Below are 21,275 nucleotides of genomic sequence, written 5' to 3'. Positions count from 1 at the left end.
CAGTCGTATTAGAAGAGACTGGGAAACCTAATAGGCTTTATGTCAGTAGGTCTAAGTACTAAAAGAAAGGAAACAGTAAAACAATAGGCAAAAGCACACATAACAGCAGTGAACGTTCTATATATTTGAATTGTTCTTTTAGTCTCTTTATCAATGGGAGCAGCTCAGGGGTTTAAGTGGATCTCTATACAAGCTTCCTTATTGCATAAAAATGTTTTTCCCCACAGAAGGTGCAGAGTAATATCACCTGCTTCGAGGGAAAACAAGTTGTTTTTTTGTGGAAAAGCCCCATAAGGATACTGGCACACTGGAACAATTTGCCTGAAGTTGATGCCCAAACTTCAGAAAATGCAGCGACACATGGTTTTCCGCCAGCGTTTCACTTTATTGCAAGTGGGAAAGCATTTGCAGGATATTAGTTGCCCTGATAGCAAAGATTCCTGGGGTGCTAGTGCTGGGTTGCCTGCCCCAAGGGGAGCTGCTGCAGGCCCCTATATTAAGGCACATGTAAGTGAGAAATGACCCCCTAAAAGAAGAACTCCTCTAGCTTACTACATTGTATATATGTTTGTACTGTATATATGTATAAAAGATAAACTTCCTTGTGTATTACTGACTGCGCTCAGCATGACCTTACGCACTGTGCATACTTTCCATCTTAAGTCAACAGCTTTCTGCTTTCATTGCTTTGCCCACTTCTGATATCAGCTCAATTGTATTTCTAATTTAGATCCATTCTAAACCTTTTGCCCTGCCAAAGCATACAGTGGATTATAGGCAGCAGCAGCAAGTAAACCGTAACTCCATTGTGCTGCTTGGCTCTGACGCCCTGAGATATGAAGTGCCACATCATGTTTTGCTGGCAGAGGGAGTAATATTCACGGAAATGGCAGGGCTGGTCTAAGCCCATCTGCAGACTCCAGCTTTACTTACATTCAGCAGTACTGTATTGATAAAGGCGGGGGGGACGGGGGGGCACATTATGGTATTTCTTTGTCCAATGTATGTTTTAAAGAACTGAAGGTAAAAAAATCAAATGGTTGGAGAGATGCAAGGGTATATGAGAGTCTCATCCATCCTTCTCATTCTAACAAAAAGAATTTTGAGATTCTGAAGAAAGAAGACAGAAGGAAGGGGAACACTGGCTCACATATACCCCAGGCTGGTGCAGTTTTCTAACAGGAGCACTGCCCGGGGTATCAGATAAGCCATTACAATCACTGGGGGTCCTAAAATTTGGCACCCTTTCCTTCTCCTTTAAAGGGTTTAAATTTGATTCCCTTAAATGCTAAGGATTCAGATGAATTAAAAACCTCCAAAAAAGGGCTGGGATGGTTTTGGTGGATCCCTACTGGACTGGGAGAGGCCAGGTGTGCTCACACACAAACCAACAAGGGCGCACATAAATATGCTAGGTTACATCAGCCAATGAATGGACAGTGCTGTGTAATTTCTCCCACAATCCTTCCTGTTGCAGTTAGAACCTGCATTTCTTCTTTTCAGGGGATCAGTGAGTGACACACAGTGTTGGACTGGGGGGTGAAGGGCCCACCGGGGCCCACGCCCATAGCCTTCCCCCCCTCTCAGGGCCCCCCACCCGATGTCCTTCCCCGAGCGCGTAAATTTAACGTGTCGGGGCAGGAGCGGTCGGGGCAGGAGCGGTCGGGCTGGAGGAGCGCTGCAAGGGTCGGGTCTGGGCCGCCGGGGCCCACTGGGATTTTTCCCGGTTTTCCGGCAGCCCATTCCGACCCTGGTGACACACATATCATAAAAAGATTGCTTAAGTTAAAAGATGTAAAAGGGCAATATTTACTTCCAGGATATGATATAATGTATAGTATAGTGTAAGGGTAATAAACACAGGTAATAAAACACAGCAGCAAACTGCAAGAATTGAGTCTCGTATCTACTTTGCATGTAAACTTTCCGTCATTGTGCGCCAGAATTTGCAGCAGATTCCGGCAGAAGTGGATTTTTAACTTAGAATAACATTTTAGTATAATACCCAAAACATTGTAATGGTTAAAAAAAAAAAAAAAACACCACGGAAAAAAATGCAGCCACACTAGCACACATAATAGCAGGAAGTAGTTCACTATATGATTGCTGGGGATAAAAGTTAATATTTAGTGCAAAATGAGCAGCAATCAGAGGGAAAGTTCTGTAGCAACGTCCATGTCAGCTAATTCCAGAGGGGAGTAACCCTGGCCGGTTTGTACATGAAGCAACTGATCAGTAAAGCGCACGCTGCACATTAGACTGCCATAAAAAGATACAAAGTTCATTTTTTCCTGTAATACTCCAGAGTTTTAAATCAATGCAAACAGGACCAAATAACATCTGCAAGAAATGAGAACTAATGTTTGTTTGCCATTGAGGCACCAATGAACCTGACATACAGAGGAGGGAATCACAGAAGCACCATATAGCGCTAAAGAGCTTGCTACACACAGGCACACACCTGCACATTCAGCCTTTCCTGACAAATCTGCATAATGTTAACAAAAACACCATGACCTAATAATGTGCTAGTAAGGGCCCTGGTGGGAAGTTCTCCCTGTGAAGCTTAAACAATCCTGTGCACCAAGAAGCATCTCGTTTATTGGGGGCTGTTTGGGCCTCTTTGTATTTGAAATCCAAAGCCTATTTTGAATTCCAGTCTGAACAGAGACATAACAGAGAGCTAATGTCTTATGGCATAGTGTATATTCATGAATGGAAACCTTCTGCAATGTTTAGTTAAGTGACAAACAAACAGCAGCAGCACAGTCGTTATAATGCACGGAACAGGGAGGATCTCAGCCATGTGTTTACCAAACAATGTCAATAAAAGGCTTGCACAAGAGAAGCCACATCTAGTATTATTTATTGCAATATCTATAAGGTGTTAACACTTTATGCTAATGCTTTTGGGTAATTTTAGACCCAGTTTGTGTTACAGCACAATAATGCAGCTGATTTGACTAGAGATGTGTGTGTGTGTGTATGTATATACATATACACATATATACACACACACATATATATATAGAACATAGGGTGGAGAGCACACCACATAATTCGTAGCAATACCTGGGTGCCAGAGCTGAGAAAGTCATGTAGCTATGGGCAGTGTCAGCACTCACAGGATTTCATAAACGATTTATAAGGACCAAAAAAACAAGATGATGGTATAAGGTGAGATTTATTAGTCCTACGTTTCAGTTCCCTACTAGAACCTTCGACGAAGGTTGTAGACTGTATATCAGAGCTTATACAGATTTGGCGTACACATCACTCAAAGTCCTTTAATATTTCTGAATGTACCAATTCATCTTTATTGCTTTGGTTTGTATGTGAAGGCCCAGCCAGGTGGAAGTACAAATTCATGATATCAACCTTCCTGTCTAAACAGTCCTGGTTAGTGGGCAAACAACTATAGATCCAACAGTGTGCGGCTTTAGACCAGGCAGAGGCCTAGTAAATAGGAAAAGTCCAAATGTGAACTGTATCAGCAAATTAAAACACAACTGGGACCAGTCTTATGTACATCTCCTGTGAGCTCGAAAGGTGCCAAGGAATGACGGCTGACTGGTGTGCCACTGATCCTTAGTGTAGCAGATGTAAAAGGCACATATGTAAGAAATAAAATGAGTGCAGCTGTGTGTTACATGATAATTGCAATCTCAGACAGATACAGCTTAGAGCACCCACTCACTAGAACAAGCAGGTTGTCACACTGAGCCAATAACTGCTTTCAGTTTTGCAGATGCCTCCTCAGGGAGAGTCAATAAAGCAGCATGCAAATCCTGCGGGAACCGCTGTGCCATGTTTCTCAGAAGATGAATGATAGTTTCTTCAGTATCTGTGAAAGATACATAGTTAATATAAAGCCCTCCATAGAGGTGCAAGAGTACGCTTTTGAAGGTAAAGTCAAAGGGTGGCCAAATGCAGCTGGTCTTAAAGGCTGCCCAACTTATGGACTAACAGGTGGAACAGTTGGAACTGGATGGCTCAAACTAATCTGATCTGCTCAAACAAGAACGGAGGGCAGCCCCTCTCCTTCAGTTATGATTTCCTACTCATAGGCCTAGTACAGTGGTGGGCAAACTGTGGCTCTTGAGCCACAAGCGGCTCTTTGGCCCCTTGAATTTGGCTCTTCCAGGTGTGGGCTAGCACGTACAGTGCGATCGCATTTTCGTTGCCCGTAGCAAAAATCAGCAGGAGGGGGTGGTCTTTGGGCTACAGGAGACACGGCACAGGCGGGGGCGGAATACACAGTGCAGGGGAGGCTCACTTGTTTCATGTACGAGTGAGCCAGTCCAGTCTGCAAAAAATTTGGCTCTCAAAAGAAATTTCAATCACTGTTTTGTTGATATTTGGCTCAGTTGACTAATAAGTTTGCCCACCACTGGCCTAGTAGGACAGATTAATTTGTCTCTTTGGAAAGTAACTTCCTCGGTTATCATACATGGCCAAAAGGCTTTACAGTTGTTTGGCCATAATAAGTCAGCCAGTCTGACCAACTAGCCTGGACACCTATGGAAAACCAATTGGACCAAATAAATAAGAATATGTGCACATTTAGGCAGTACAAAACTGGTTCTAGACTTGTGTGGGATGGTGGCAGTAGAGGTACAGCAAAACACACTTGTATAAATGCACACAGAGAGAGACCAATAGAAGTGTGAAGAATATGCTACAAGGTTAGAATGTACAATGTCTGTTCAGTGACAAACATCAATGATAACGTACAGACACAGGATCTGTTAGGGCTCTGGCACACGGGGGAGATTAGTCGCCCGCGATAAAACTCCCTGTTCGCGGGCGACTGATCTCGCCGGTGGGATGGCAGGGGTAGGCAACTCGGGGAGATTAGTCGCCCGCGAACAGGGAGTTAATCGCGGGCGACTAATCTCCCCCGTGTGCCAGAGCCCTTATCCAGAATGCTAGGGACTTGGAGTTTTCTGGATAAGGGGTCTTTCTGTAATCATCTAAATATTAAGCCCAACAGGGTTGTTTTAATTTCAGTAAAGATTAATTATATCTTAGTTAGGGATGCACAGAATCCAGGATATGGTTCTGGATTTGGCCTTTTTGTAACAAACACGAAAATGTAAAATGTTTAACCGTGCACTGCACGTTTCTCTTTAACTCTTCCATAGCCTAATTTGCACATGTAAATTATGATTCCTTTTCTTTTGGTATTTGGTCAAATCTTTCACAAAGGATCCAGAGTTCAGGCGAATCCCAAAATAGTGGAATCAGTGCACCCCTAATCTTAGTTGGGATCAAGTATAAGGTACTGTTTTATTATTAGAGAAATCATTTTTTAAAACTGAAATTATTAAAATGTGGGTCTATGGGGGACAGCCTTCCCATAATTTGGAGCTTTCTGGATAATGGGTTCCTGGATAATCGAGGCCATACCTGTATAATGAAATGCAATATGCAGAAGAGAAGAAGTACAATAGTGACAGGACACAGGAAACAGGCAATATATCAAACCACATGCCCTACCTGGTTTTATTTCCTTTGTCCCAAGAACATGAGCAAACGTTCTTGTGAGGTCTTTTAACTGGGCAATAACCTGTGTAGAAAAAAGGAAGCATATGAGACATAAAGGAAGGCTAAAATTCATTAGCCCCAACAAACAGAGTGAATTTTATTGAACAGTAGTCTGGCAGGCACAACATGCAGCAGCTAGTGGTTTTTCGTGGTGCGGGATACCTGCTGGGGGGCGCGCTCATATATAAACACAATGCACTTAAACACTGCAGAATTCTCCTCCAAATCATCTTTCAGAGGCAGAGAACGTATCATCACTGGAAGTACCTAGAAAGAGGAACCAAAACACAGGCAAGGTAAAAAAGAAGGAATATGCAGAAACAGCCCAGATACTGCTCAGCACGGCAATATGGCCACAAATATTTATTACTGGTTATAAGTATAAAGAATGTGATGATATGAGAGGAAACCTGTTCAATAGGGACTCCCTCTGCATGAGCTAACACCATGCGGCTCACAGCTCCACAAACATTGTCTAGAACTTGTCTTTTCTGCTCCGAACAGAATACCGAGGACAGAAGTGAAAGCAGCTTTGGGTAATGTCTACAGGATTGTCAAGGAAGCTGAACAACTCTAATGTATATAATATAATGTACAGAATAAAAAGCTACATGAATGGACGAGATGTGTAAAAAGAAACTAAGGTAAATCTACAACACATTTTACTTGTAAGACAATAGATGGGAACAGAACAAAAACTACACTTAGAATGTAAGCTCTCTGTAGCAGGGACTTCCTTCCTAATATCTCCTATCACACAACATTTAATCTCTGTATATTAATACTTCTATTTATTATAATCTTGTATGCCCCTATTATTATTATTATACAAGAAAGTTCTACGAGATACAAATGTAAACACAAAGCAGGATACTGATGCATAGCCGGGCCGCCATTTTCTGCCAGTACTCCTAGTCCAAATATAGCATTTCTCCGAACTTCCTCGTGCTGGTCCCGTGCCAAGGAGAGCAGCGCAGGGAAAATGCGAGGTACAAACTGCACTACTGCCGGTCCCAAGGCTTCAGAAGACTCAGCCAGGATTCCTCCTGCAAATGACTTTTCAGCAGAAGTACAACTGGACTTCTAAATGGACAAAGCATGATACAGTATCAAAAAGGTGCAAATTAGCTAAAGGGTTTATATAAACAGTGCTTGGTGGTGTCATCAGTTAAACTTAGTTATAATATCTAAAACTCGTGTATTATAATAAATAATGTAGCTGTTTTTGTAAGATATGAGAATATTATAAGTCACCTTGGAGTTCCATGACCCTTCAACATAACTTTTAGTATGTTATGGAATTATTCTTACCAGCTCTGTATTTATTGGTACTTTGTGTTACTTATTTTTTCGGGCCCTTTCCCATATACATATCCTTTTCATATACCAATCTATCATTCCAACCACTGCCTGGTTGCTAAGGTAAAATGAACATTAGCATACATATAGCTTTTGAAATCCCAAACTGGAAAAATCGAAATAACAGCCACAAAATATAAAAAATAAACATCAGTAGCAAATTATCAGAATATAGACTGTTTGCACTGTACTAAAAGTTAATGTAAAGGTGAACTACGCACGAAACATCGTAAGATCCGCCACACACCATTCAGGGCTGAATCGGCAGGTAAGGAGGTAGAAACAATAGGATTTCTACCTCCTTCTGCCGATTCAGCTCTGAAGGGAGAATTTTGGTCAGGCGCCTTCTATGGCGCCCGATTAAAATTTTCAAACTGGTCCGATCGGCAAGTCGTCCGATATCAGCAGCCTCCTGCGATATCAGTCGACTCGCCGACATGCCATACACGCACCGATTATCGTACGAAACGAGGTTTCGTACGATAATATCAGTGCGTGTATGGCCACCTTAAGAATAAATGTACCCAAACCAGAAAACTCACTGTTTTATTAAGCAGCAAAGGAAGAAATTCACCAAAATATGGAGCAAACGTGGAGCCACCAACTGCTGTAGCCAGGAGAGGAATTCCCTCCCCTGCATTCTCAATCAACCTGCAAGCAAGTTCCGCCTGGGAAAAAAAAAAAATATATGTGGCACACAATATTAAAGTGAACATACACCAGTAAATAAACAGTGTGCCCCACTATGATTGAGATTGGTGCTTGCAAATTTTACTATAGTAGATATAAGAGATTACAAGGTAAAAAAAAAAAAAAACATTCGAATTATTGGTGAGCTTCTATGGAAAGAAAACAGAAACTTCATTAATGTAAGAGAGTAACCATAAACTGTACCAGGCTGGAAGCTACTGACTAAGGGCAGACTCACTGAGATAGAGGCGTGCCACAGAGACAGCCTGAGGTCATTCTCCTACTGCCACTCAGTAAGACAGCCTCCACTGGATCCGGCTGATTTACCTGCTCTGCAGGTTGTACACCTGAAGTGCAAACATGCATACAGAGTCCTGCACAAACCCAACTGACAAGCAGCTAGGGAGAAGCTAACAAACAAGCAAACTGAGCCAACGTGTGTGAGATTACAAGAAACAAAGAGACTGCACAACTGACAGAAAAAGCACATTGCACATCTAAAATGGAAGGTATGGTGAAAAACTGAATAATATGAAAGAGCACTGACAGAGACAGCACACAGTCACATGTACAGCTTCCTTTGTATTTCCCGAGGGCTCTCTTCACTCGTGGGGAGTTTAACCGATGCCAGGCATTTGCTACTGAAAAAGTTGGATCCTAAAGACTAAAGTTCATTACAGAATGTAGGTTACAGGGAAGAGTTTCCAGGGAGTGCAGCCAGCGTGCACCGGTGAATATGGAAAACGCCATTCTCAGTCTGCAAGTTGGGAAAACTGCTCTAAATTTGCTGCCATGTATGTTTCTGCGGGACCTTCAAAACAAGACAATTTTCACTTCTCTGCTCATCCTCATGGTCACAGATGCACTTGTTACAGGTGAGCGCTTGCATGTTTCTTTATCAATCCATACACATCTTATTAACTCACATATAGAAACTATCCTTCCAGGCTTAATGGCTTGTGATCTGGCTTATCATAAGTAAACAAATCACTTATTATGAAAGTAGATAGCTAGTTAGTAGTAGTAAAGACCATCCTAGAAGCAGTAGAAAATGTAAACATGGATACACTGGTTAAAAAAACAAAGTACAGCGAGCTGCGTTGTACAGGTATGGAATATCTCACGAGGCAAATTCAGGCTACTATGCAATATATAAGTTGCATAATCACCTATTTACATTAATCCTGGCAGGAAGCAAGCACTGATGGTTTTGTTGCCCATTTTTCAGCGGATTACAAACTTGCGTTGTGGTATCAATGAGCAACTTGATTACAGTTTCTCAATTTTCTCCATAAAGTGATAAAGTGATGCCTTGGGCACATGCAATTTTTCATTTTCTATGCATAACAGAAATGTACAATGCCACATTGTTTATTCTTGCCTGGAGTTGTCACAAGCAATGTTTTATAGGAAAACACCATTCAATACACCGACATATACTAACTACCCATCCCCCCCATCCTTTTGGAAAAATTTTACAAGAAGAATAGGCTGCCCAAATACTTTGTTAAGACACTGATTTGTAGCAGTAACTATTCTTGTGACATGTGGCTGTAGCTGTTATAATGCATAGATGGAAGCTAAAAAGAGCCAATTTTCTGGATCAGTAATCCCCAACCAGTAGCTTAAGAGCAACATGCTGCTCACCAACCCCTTGGATATTGCTCACAGTGGCCTCAAAGCAGGTCTTCATTTTTGAATTTGTGGCTTGGAGGCAAGTTTTGGAAGAATAAAAACCATGGGTACTGCCAAACAGAGTCTGCTGTATTCTGCCAGTTCACACTGAGCTACCAAATAACCAATCACAGCCCTTACTAGTCACCCCGTAGAAACCTTTTTCATGTGTTGCTCCCCAAATTTATTTTATATTTAAAGGTTGCTCATGGGTAAAAAAGATTTGGGACCCTTGTTCAAGATGCATACGTAGGTCGTCAGTCCTTTTAAGGAGTTTGTTTATATGAATTACTATGAAGAAAACTGCACAAATTAAAGAGTATACTTCCATGCTTTAATAATATCATGACCATGCCTCATGCTTGTGTGTCTTTTTGTGTCTGGCTTGCAGGATTCCTGGTGTTTCTCTGGCTCACTGAATGGCGGCTGTCTCTTGGTTTGGAGATAGTGGCTCTGCGTTTCTTATACCTTCAGAATGAGACCTACCGCTGTGTTACTATATTGCTCACTATGCTTGCCTTTAGCGAAGAATGGTCCCGTGCTCGTAATAAGAAATGTGCTGATTTTGGTGCCCCTGAGCTGGCTTTCTCACTGCAGTGTAGTTTGCTAAGTCTGGCCTGCTGGCTAGTTGCAATATCGCATGCCTGGCCTGTTGCAAGCACAATCGCTGTATTGCCAACCATGTGTAGCAACTGGGATTGGAATTGCCTCTTTATATTTCTCAGTGAATTTGAGACCTCTAACAATATACTTCCATGTATTGGTGGTGTGCTAAGTATTTCTCTGCTCTGTGGCACACTGCAGAGAACAGACTCTGTATCAGAACTCAAATTAATAAAATGGAGTCAGCCCAAGAGCTTTATGATTCCAGTTCTTAGTGGTACATTTGCTATACTATTCTTCTGGATCCTTCCACCTTTCCTGGCAGTCAGTTCATGGTCAGCACTGGCTCTTGATATATGCTACAGTATTTTAAGGATACAGACCAATAATGGATTTAAACAACCTAGCATTATTAAGGAAAGCATTGTACTTAATATTTCCCACTAACTAACAAAGTCAAGATGAGAGAATACTGGTGAACGCTGTGGTGAACAGTTGGGGAAAATGCTCTAAAATAATGCTTTGGTTACATAAAGGTCCCATTCTGAATGCAGCAGGTGGAACAAGAATGCAGAAAAGAACAGAGCATGCAAAAATGATATTACAAAGAACCATGCAGAGATAATGAATGGCAAAATGCACTGTTTGCTATTGTTCTTTCAGCTCGGTCTTGATAAAGTAATTACTAGAAAAATACACAAACTGCATAGCAAACAGGAGATGGAAAGAATGTCACACTGACTGCAGATTACAGTACTTCACCTGCTGTTCATCGTCTTCATCTTCAGCCTCACAATCCTGGCATGCTGTCTGGGGCACAAGAAACACATGTTATTTTTGTGCAATGTATAGAACTGAGTGAGCAAATAATATAAATAGTGTCTAACTACAACTTCAAGCATCCAACCGACATCTGAAGCTTAAAGATGGGGCGACAGGTCTTGAAGTTCAACAACATGTAGAGGGCTGCAGCTTACCTGTGCCATGTCACCCTACAATTCCTGGCTATGCATTTGTGTATGAATCAGATACCTTGCTCTGCAGGACAGCTTTGATGACCATACAGATGTCCCCTAGTTGCTTTGCATCTGCCATACACTGGCCCTTCATCTCTTTCAGCACTTCATTCAGGGCCTCTAGGATTTCCATCACAACAGCAGCCTCCTTATCCTTCAGTGCCCCTTGCAGATATGATGGCATAACGTGGGACAGGAGACAAAACTGAGCTAAACAGGATTGAAAAAAAAACATAAGGATGATAAAAAAAAAAAAGAAAAAATGGAAGGAAACCGATGTTGCAATATGAACTATATTTGCCCCAGATACTTATTAAGGATATTTTTCCATTTCACGCCTGAACCAAACCCCTACAGCCAACAAGTCTTATTTCTGGGGGCTGAATGTGGCCCCTTCTTCCCACTGGTAATGCCTTGGACTTTTAATGTAATTTTGGATTTTAAATGTGCCCCCAAACTTTTAGACTGTTCTGTATCATTTGTTTTAGAGAGTTATACTCCCAAAATACTGCTTTTATCATTTTTTTTATGACTTTTTTTTATCCAATCAATTTTGCCCCGTCACTTGACAGTATGCTATATACCATCCTCCGTTTCTTTACTAACCATATACCACTCTAATTTTTCTGCTTATTTTAACCCATCATTTACCTGCTGTGTTGGCCTCACTTGGATTTTTCTGGCATACAAGATTCATGGAAAGCACAAACTTCCCCAAAGCACTGTAGGCTGATCTCCTGACATTCTCATGTATATCCTGGAGAAAATGCATAATGTTTATTAATGTATATAATGTTTATTAGCAATTCAGTTACAGCTCTGTGCTAATTTATGTGGACAGGGCTGGAACCATGATTAAGCCCTCTTAGGGTGATGGCTGTTTTTGGGAACTACATTTTAAAGTAGCCAAAAATGTAATGCACAAGAAACGGTCACCCACAGGCTAACATCACTCTTCAGGTGGTAGTTTTGTTATGCCTCTTAAGTCAAATGAAAAATGTAGAGCTCAAAGGGAACATATACAATCCATTTTTACTTTGCTTTGAAAGAGAATACTAGCCTCAAAATAAAAGGCAGTATGATTTTTAACATACCTTCTGGATCTTGTTTATTTAAAAAAAAAAAAAAAAGCTTTAAAACAACTTATGTACTACCCCATTCCCCGACTTCCACTGCTGTCTCCTAAACTATTCCCCAGAGCCAGCAGTACTTCCTCCATCAAGCAATCTACACACATCCATTTGTAAAGGAAAGCGCAGGCAGCTTGTCTGTGATGCTAGTTTGGCCTCTCAGTGCTTAGTGACCCTTCAGTGCCACCCACTCATGTCTACTTCACTTAGAAGTATTTTTATGTGCATACTCCTGTGACCCCAGGAGCCATTTGTAACTATTTGGTCCTGCTCCTTAGAAGGTCTTGTTGCTCCCCTTCCCCAAAAGTAAAAACTGCTTTTATTTGCAAACTGTACTGGCAATGGTCACTCCAACACTAACCCATCTGACCTGAGGGTAAACCCATGGTTCCCACTGCTTGCGGCCCAGTCTGCACATGATTATACTGCAGAGTTCTGCCTGTTACACCTATGACCATTTCCAGTGGGAAAATTATAGGACATGCGCAGCCCTCATTTCAAGCTAAACTTTAAGCCAAAAGGACCTCAGCAGCTCTACTAAAATGAAAATTTTAGCAGGTAAAATGTTTAATTTTTTTTTTACAGAAGCACTATACATTTAGGGTAAGGGGAATATACTACTAAAAGATAACACAATATCCCCCATATATAATAAAATCCACAAAGTTTGCCCAGGTGCAGTAACCCATAGCAACCAATAAGATTTTTGCTTTTAAACAGGTGACCTGTAAATGCTTCCTGCTGATTACGTTTGTTCAGGTGCAGTAACCTATAGCAACCAGTGACTTTTATTATATCACCCCTATGTCTCTTTTTAAGCACCAAAGCAATTCCCCCACATAATGACCGGTTAGTATACAACTCAAATTTACTTTTCTAGATTTGGACCCTTTTTGGACTTCATTTTCTCACCTGCCTGTCCACAGTAAAGGAAAATAGACAAAGGGAGTCCATCCCAAAAAGCTGCACTACCACAATATAAATTGCAAGGGCTTGCCCTGCTTGAACTTGCTTTGTGTGCCAGCATTCTGTTGCTTCCCTCCACAGTAAAACTCTTCCATGTTTTAATGTATTTGTTAATACTGTCAACAAAATAATAATGAAGAAATCTGATTTTGTCATGGCTTGGCTGGCACACATCTACAGCCATCATTGTTTATTTGTTTCCTGTAAATTTTTGCTCTTTCGCTTAGTGTATTTAGTTATTTAATCTTAATAAAACATTACAAAAGCAATCGCATATTAGTTTCCCATTATCTAATTCAAAACAATTTGCATAATATTACTCTGTTTTAGTGGGAGGAGTACAGGTTTATAAAGTGTCCGTGATTTTTTCCATAATGGAAAATGAGAAGTGCTGAGCAGCACAGATAGTGCAGCAGGCCTTCAGCAACAATTGCAATTTTCTAATTGCTGTTACTAGAAATACACAAATTAGTCATAATTCAACTGCACTTTGCAGCTTTATTCAAATGAATATAAATATTCTTTCACAATCAAGTGCATAGCGAAGCAGAAAATGTATGTAATTATCCAGCAATGGATTCCCCCTCTCTAGTTTAATTGCATATTTTCAGTTTCTCAGTAGAACATGCAAATTTATATAAGCAGCATTCTCTGTAACCTTGAAACAACCAACATATTAGTAATAATGACAAGGGCCAGTGACACTTACCTCAATATGTTTGAACACTTCTTGAAAGCACGAATCAAGGTAAGGAAAAAATGAAGAGCTGACAAGGAACAGAGGGATAAAAAGAAAAACCTTTTAAGGAAAGGCTCATAAGATGCAAAGAGGAGGATAATTCTGTATTTGGCTGGCAATATGAAATCTAACTGAGCCTTGTACAAGCAGGAAATCTAGAATACAATGTGATATACTGAAACTATTATTATTATCCATCATATAGCACCAACATATTTTACAGTGCTTTAAAAAGACACATTAGGATCAGTTTTAGCAGGATTGTGTGTTTAAAGTATGGGAAGAGCAAAAAAATCCAGTAGCACACTGAAGATGCAAGCCATGAAAAAAGTGTTTTATTTGCCCAAGTACAAAAACCAAGCGCAACGTTTCGGGCCCCTCCGGACCCTTTCTCAAGCTAATGGTGCACTATTTAGTGTGCAAGTTATAAAGGTTGTGAAATGGGTGGGGATAGAGAAAACCTCCCCTGCTCCAGTGATAGCATGGTTAATTACAACAATTTAACCCCATATGTGCATACTGACAACCAGTCCTTGAATATTCTTATATATACAAATATACATTTAGTCCACATTTGTGCAAAATTCAAATCACGGTGTCAAATAACAGCCTAGTGTTTAACTGGAACACTCATCTCTGAGACGTATAGAGGACTAGTTCGGCACATCATATTCAGTACCTCCCTGAGACTCATTGTAGTATGCTGGAAAAGTCTTCCACCCTCAGTGTATCCAGTGTTATCCAGTTAGTAACTTAAAAATAAACATTGGGAAGTATGGGAAGAAACTGTACCCTGATGAAACCCACCCTGAATGTTGCTTTTTGCACCAGCTATACATCCCTAAAGGCTGTGCTACAAGGGAAAAGGTGTGAAAAAAACTATAGAAAGAAAACAGGCAAACTGATAGCAGACAAAGGGAGTGGTGAAATGTACTGGAGACAACACGTGACAAAATGGTAGAGAAGAGAGAAAAAAGAGTGGGAAGATGTTTGAGACGGAGAAGGAAAGAGAGTTAAGGGGTTTGAAATATTACAGATGAAGGGTTATAACTTACCTGGCATTGTATGCCATGTCCCCCAGAGCCAAGCATGCACACTCCTTTTCATCTACATAAGAGTTGACTATAGTGTACCTGCAGACAAATAAAATTGCATTGCTGGTTTTAGGTGGAAACAGAAAAAAACACCTGACATTTCTAATGCAGATGCCCAATAAGGTGCCTCACAGACTGAGAGAAGGTTCTTTCCGATTTACCTATATTTCAAAATAACATTGGAAGCAGTCTAAAAACGTTACCGCTTTTGATCTTGCATCCTAATAAAAACATTAGTAAATGGGCCCCTTAGTGTAAAATGGGCTCAAGGACTGTAAGGAAAATCAGTGGAGTGTGAAGGAAGAAGTATGGAGGGGACAACATGAGGGGGGCCAAGGAATGTGGCAAGAGGATCACTGAAGTAGGAAGGTAAAAATGTTGAGGTTACAAGAAAATTTAAGATAAAAGGAATTAGAAGACAAATAGACTAAACAGTTATTTCATTTTGCTGTTGCCAAAAGTATAATTCTTTGGAGCTTATCACAAGGGTGATTTAATAAAAACCCACTAATCTCTGTATTTGTTCATGTAACTAGTAGTGAGGGAAAATCTTTAATGGCACTAGAATTTTTTATTAAAAAATAAAACCACCACCCAAACCTACAGATGTCCCAAATGTGGAGAGGAAAACACCAATTTTACCCACATGATATGGTCATGCCCACCATTTTGGAAAGAAATGTCGGATTACACACAAGATAAAGCAGGCTTCCCCAAAATTTTCACACCTGAAGTCTGCCTTTTGCCAGAGTGACCGCTGGAGAACCCTTCTTTTTATCGCTAGGAAGACTATAGTTACGAGTTGGATGTCTGCCAACCCCCCCCCCCCCCCCCCGACACAAGGCACTGGTTAGACTCAATCAGTTCTAGACTCCCATTAATTCAATTAATGGCGGCTGCCTCCGGAAGTATGAGAAAATATGGGAGTACTGGTCACAGGCAATGAATTAGATGGACTCTCAGCCCCCCACTAGATGTGAACCTCAGACTAAAACTATTAAAGATAAGTGTTGATATGTTTATACCACTCTGCGGACTACCAGCTATTACTGTAATGAATATGTATTGTACCTGACCTGTTGTAAATATTTCCCCTACCCCCTACCCTCTCTTAAAACCTACAAATAAAAACCTGTTAAAAAATAAATAAATAAATAAAACCACTGAGGTATATTAATGAGGTATATTGAAAGCTGCACAGAATTACATTTTTTTTCTTTAGGCAAAAGTTTTCTTTTTAAAGAAATTATATATAGGTTGCCCAGGACCTGATTTTTCCTTTTTCACAGGTGCAACTGCTTGATTTCATGCCAATGCACAATTAGTAGGCAGCAACCTCCTTCCAATTGCCTTTGAGTCAGGCCCAGACTGGCAATCTGTGCGCTATGGCAAATGCCAGAGGGGCTGCTGTAAGATGCCATAGACCGTCACTATTAGTGGGGGGCTGTTTGGGCCTCTGTGTAATTAAAAAGCCAGGGCCTATTTAGCATTCCAGTTGGGGCCTGTCTTGAGCTGGCCCTAGTAGGTTAGATAGCATCCAGGCAATCAGGTACAAGTATAGTATCTATTATCTAGAATGCTTGGGGCCTGGGGTTTTCCAGATAACTGATCTTTCTTTAATTTTGATGACCATATCTTAAGTCTGCTAAAAATCATGTAAACATTAAATTATCCAACAGGACTGCTTTGCCTCCAATATGGAGTCAGTCAGCTTAGTTACCATCAAGTACAAGGTATTGTTTTAAAATTACAGTGAAAAATGAAATAACTCTTAAAAATAAGTGGCCTTCCCATAATTTAGAGCATTCTAGATAATGGGCTGCCTTACTAGGAATGATTAACAAAAAAAAAAATAAAATCTGTTGGTTAAAAAAGTAAAAGTTAAAACATATCCCCTTGGTCCTTCAAAAGGACATACAAAAACACTTACTGTAAGTGGAAACCATAACAAAATCAAATATTTAATCATCTCATGAAAATAGGAAATCTGTAAATGTAACTGACACCTCTGAATCATTTCCAAAATAATCAAGTAGGTTTCACTTTCCTTCTCTCAGCAATCTGAGCAAGCTTTGTACTGTGGTAATTTTTTATTTCTTAAATAGACAATTAGCTCTCTTACATCATCTAGCCCAAGGAGCATCAAAAATGAAAAACAAAAAGAATTGACACAAAGTTGCATAAAGAGACAAAGATTAACTTGATTATTTCAGAAAGGGTATAGATTATAAGTATATAGAAAGGCTTTTATTTCAAGTGAGATTATATTTATATATTACCGTTGTATGTTTATGATACAAACACACAATTTATCCTAGACAGCTGTTGGTTGATCCTTGTTCAATAAACTTAATCACCTGTTGGCCAAAGCCTGGCATGAAAATCCTTTCACAATAGGATAAGGAAGTGCAGGAAAAGGCTTTTTGGCTGCTCATAGGCTTTACCCGTGACCACTCACTAAAAACTTATTCTGGATTTTAATCACAAAATAGTGCCCACCCTTCAATATCAGGATCATCCTCATCTTCCTCCTCATCTTCAATTTCAGTGTCTTCCTCATCAGCTTCATCATCAAAAAGTAAGAAAGTGCGATTCTCATTGTAATGTAGCTAAGAGGTCAAATGGAAACAAATGAGAAAACAGAAGCAAACACTTGTCATATCATACAAAAACAGATAAAGGACAGAAGCCAAGTCAGGTTAAAAATGTTTTTTTCTGAAATCTTTGCACTACTCAACATCCCAAAAACTAAGCTACATAAGTGATTTAAATACTTCTGCACACTCTCCAAATGTGGTGAACTGAAAGCCAATTTCACTCATATGCTTTGGTCCTGTTCCGCAATTTCCCTGCTTTTGGAAACCGTAATAGAATATATAGCACAATAGTACACGGTCATGTCAAGCTCAATGCATGTAGGAAAATCCCAATCTGAATCTCTATTGTGTATTCAGTGGACACTTTGATATCTTTACCTAAAACGATTTAACTATTACCATTTCCCCCTTTTTTCCTTTTTGTTAGTTCAGTAGTACCAAAGCTGTAGTACCACTCACCACTACTCCTTCTTTGGACTTCAGGGACAGAACCATCAGTGTTGTCATCTTTTCCAGGTGTGTAGAGATGGAATCTTTCATAACTTCTGAGAGAGCAGCAAACAGGCTGTAACTGAAACACAAAGCCATACAAAGTGTACAAGGCTCATTCTAGTACAATACATGTGGATATTAATGCTTTATGCACTGTGTCTATTTGTGGAATATAAATATACAGCCAGTTGATAAGTGCTCCACCAAGTCTCAAAAATCTCTAAAAAACCATATGCAACCTGTGGATCACACAGACTGGGAACCAGCACTGCAAATGAACATACATCCAGTTCACTGCGTGTCACTGTGCATCTGAAGTTCCTTTTCACATCAGGACCCTTTTTAATGATATAACGAATGATAATGTCTTGAAATATCCCAACTTTTTGAGAAATAAAGTTAAGGTCCCTGTGCAAATGGAAGTTTTGTCTGCTGTTGTCCCCAGGTGGACAATACCGACTGTTGTTATATTGCTTTTATCCTATGCAGGATTAGAAGTCTTTTACTTGCAGTTGTGTGTAAAACCCCTTGCATTAAATTAACTTTGCATCAATATGCACTCCTTGTTCTTTCATATAGTTGAGCTCAGTGACACTCAGTCTTTCCTGCCTTTTGTCTTTAATTTAGCGCTGCACACTTGCGCCTATAGTTAGTTTACTTTCATATGATCTTTCCATCATAAAACAGTTCTGATGGCTACTGATATTTTTCTCCAGAACATGATCTCATAACAAACCTTCAAAACTCCCTCTCAATACATATGTATATGTGTACACTACAAATGTAAATGTCTGTAATAATAGTAAACTGATCCTGAACACGCTTTCTGAATAATGGGATTAAATCAGTTTTCTTTCAATGCACTGGAGCCTTGTCAGACAATAAAAGGAAAGTTATTTTCAACATTGTGCAAATAACCTGTGCTCTATGAATGGATGCTAAGTGTCAAAGGAAAGGAGAAATAATATTTCCAAGCTGGCCAATATATTATCATTATCATGGTCTTTGCCATAAAAAAAAGGACATTGGTTCTAAGGATGAAAACATAATTTTGGCTCTTTATAGGTCCCTGGTTTTCTAAAAGTCACATTTTAGCCCCTTGTATATGAGCACTGACCGTCTAGATTCCTACCAAAAGAAAGCTCTCAGGCTGTGTATGTATAACTGGTTAATGAGGGCTACCAATTTAGGCATGTACCATTATAATTTTATTAGTACATGTATAGGACCAGTTATCCAGAATGCTCGGGACCTGGTGTTTTCCGGATAAGGGATCTTTCGGTAATTTGGATCTCCGTAACTTAAGTCTGCTGAAAATCATTTAAATATTGAATAAAACCAATAGGCTTGTTTTGCCTCAAATAAGGATTAATTTATCTCTTAGTTGGGGTCAAGTACATGGTAGTGTTTTATTATTACAGAGAAAAAGGAAATCATTTTTAAAAATTAGAATTATTTGCTTATAATGGAGTCTATGGGAGATGGCCTTTCCATAATTTGGAACATTCTGCATAACAGGTTTCCGGATAAGGGATCCGATACCTGTTCTGTGTACCTTGAAGCTAGCTTGAGCCTTTCTAAATTTTAATTTCCCACTGTATGGGATTAATAGATCTTTAAATATCAAAATTCAACATTTTGATTGCTTGAGGGCTAAAAAAAGCTTTGACCTTACATTATATACTGAACAAATATTATTGGTTTTGAAAATAAAACAGGCATTCAGGGATGCACAAAAGGAACACTGCAGCTGCATGCACTTAACTACCAGGACCTAAAGCTACGGCACGTACAACAGAGAGGCATTGCACATTAGATGTTACAAAGGGCTTCCTTCTTTCAATAAATGGGAGCAGTCCAGGCTTGCGGGGTGCAAATGCAATAGTGTAGTGTAGGGGGTCCTCATGTGCTGCAAAATACTGCTCATTACTACTTTCCAAGTTCTCACAAGAGACACAGCTGACTGTATTCTAGGTTTCAAGCCAAGTGCCTCTCCTTTCACTTGTGTTTGTCTTGTATATACATTTTTGTTTAAATCTACATGTTTCAAAGTCTGTTCACATATTCTTTTACCGTAACATCTTGTTTATCCTGTCAGTGTATTTTTTGCAGTATTCCATTTAAAGAGCAATGTAAAAGGTCACAAGAAAATAACCATGCAAATAACACAATATGATGAAGGAAAAGGTAAACTCTACCATAACAACAGAGCCATCAAATCATAGATGTTACACATTAAGACAGGTGTTTCAAATAGATGACTTTACACCTCCTACTTTCTTCTACAATGGTACTTCAGGGCTTTTCAGTGAATAACAGCAAACATATATACAGACAATACCTTAAACAAATGTCCCAAACCTAAAGCACCGGGGCCATAGTTTATGTTGTTGTATAACAATGTGCCCAGACTGAACAACACTGACGGAGTGCAAAGATATCATTCAGTAAACCCCAGGGTGGAAACTAGCAAATGCAAATTAAAATTTGACACAGGGTAGAAACAAAGATTTTCTAGGAAGCCAAAAACCTCAAAATGCCAAAATCCGTTTTCAGTCACCAAAAAAACGCTGACTGAAAGCAGAGACTGAACTCAGCTGCCCCTTTACATTCAGCCCCATAGGGATAAATGAGAAGTAAAGTTTTGTTTCCTTCCCTCTATAATTTGTAGTTATAGAGGGATATTTTGACTGATCAAAAGATGTGCAAGAAGAGCCTATGCAAGTAGCTGTTGCTGATTCTATATGGGAAAACTACTGGAGAATTTGTACTCCAGTTGGGGGGAAACAATAGTATTTTGTGGGAAAAAAAAAAACCTTGCAAGCGCTAAGCTGTCAGACCAGGACGGAGATCTCAGCGTGGACAGCCAGGCTGGGGAACATGAAGGCACCACTCGCTCACTGCATTGCATGCATGTGATGTAAGATCAGCCAGCACGTTCCCTCATCCTATATCACATGCATGATAGGTGCACACTGCAGATTACAAGTAAACTACCACCAGCATCATAATTTTTATCGCAAGTTTTGCAGGACTTCACATTCGTTTATAACAGAAAAGAGGCGTACAATAATTTAAGGGGTACAAAATTAAAATATGTGATCAGTTGGCCCTGGCCTTTGTAATCAATCTTTCAGTGAATTCTCTACACAAGCACAAATATTATGTTCCAGGCCTATACTTCTTTATTTAATCAGTAACCTTCTCTGTGGTACTATATCACAAGCTCACAGAATGCAATTAAATTTATTTGCCAGGCAATATCTACACAAAACTATGCTGGCGCCAACCCACAGTATGTGGTTTACATAAAGCATAGACCGAAGTGTGCCCCACACTATTGTAAATTGTTGTATAAACATAGCACT

At 39.9% G+C, this 21,275-nt stretch overlaps 2 protein-coding genes across 2 annotated transcripts in view; one reads left to right on the top strand and one right to left on the bottom strand.

Moving 5' to 3' along the window:
• Nucleotides 1–2,849: 2,849 nt before the first annotated feature.
• ipo4 (importin 4) overlaps nucleotides 2,850–21,275 on the bottom strand; it is a 36,054-nt gene continuing 17,628 nt past the window's right edge. The window contains 13 exon segments of the mRNA NM_001008010.2: nucleotides 2,850–3,844; nucleotides 5,500–5,569; nucleotides 5,710–5,814; nucleotides 5,958–6,090; nucleotides 6,422–6,630; nucleotides 7,449–7,574; nucleotides 10,636–10,683; nucleotides 10,906–11,099; nucleotides 11,541–11,646; nucleotides 13,695–13,752; nucleotides 14,780–14,857; nucleotides 17,318–17,427; nucleotides 17,875–17,986. Coding sequence (NP_001008011.2) covers nucleotides 3,714–3,844; nucleotides 5,500–5,569; nucleotides 5,710–5,814; nucleotides 5,958–6,090; nucleotides 6,422–6,630; nucleotides 7,449–7,574; nucleotides 10,636–10,683; nucleotides 10,906–11,099; nucleotides 11,541–11,646; nucleotides 13,695–13,752; nucleotides 14,780–14,857; nucleotides 17,318–17,427; nucleotides 17,875–17,986 — 1,480 coding nt within the window. The 3' untranslated portion in view covers nucleotides 2,850–3,713.
• On the top strand, nucleotides 7,576–13,259 carry LOC100486385. The gene is made up of 2 exons (XM_031891062.1): nucleotides 7,576–8,471; nucleotides 9,662–13,259. Exons 1-2 carry the CDS (start codon nucleotides 8,333–8,335, stop codon nucleotides 10,318–10,320), a joined length of 798 nt encoding a protein of 265 aa, XP_031746922.1. The 5' UTR covers nucleotides 7,576–8,332; the 3' UTR covers nucleotides 10,321–13,259.

This window comes from Xenopus tropicalis, chromosome 1, assembly GCF_000004195.4.
Source record: "Xenopus tropicalis strain Nigerian chromosome 1, UCB_Xtro_10.0, whole genome shotgun sequence".
Classification (NCBI taxonomy): domain Eukaryota; kingdom Metazoa; phylum Chordata; class Amphibia; order Anura; family Pipidae; genus Xenopus; species Xenopus tropicalis.
The sequence above is the reverse complement of the archived record's forward strand: the minus strand, read 5'-3'. Positions and strand labels throughout refer to the sequence as shown.

What these genes read in the sequence shown, in the direction of transcription:
- LOC100486385 (XM_031891062.1), top strand. Translation starts at nt 8,333, where the DNA reads ATGGAAAACGCCATTCTCAGTCTGCAAGTTGGGAAAACTGCTCTAAAT. An exon ending in CACAGATGCACTTGTTACAG is followed by an intron (nt 8,472 to 9,661) that starts GTGAGCGCTTGC and finishes TCTGGCTTGCAG; the next exon opens with GATTCCTGGTGTTTCTCTGG.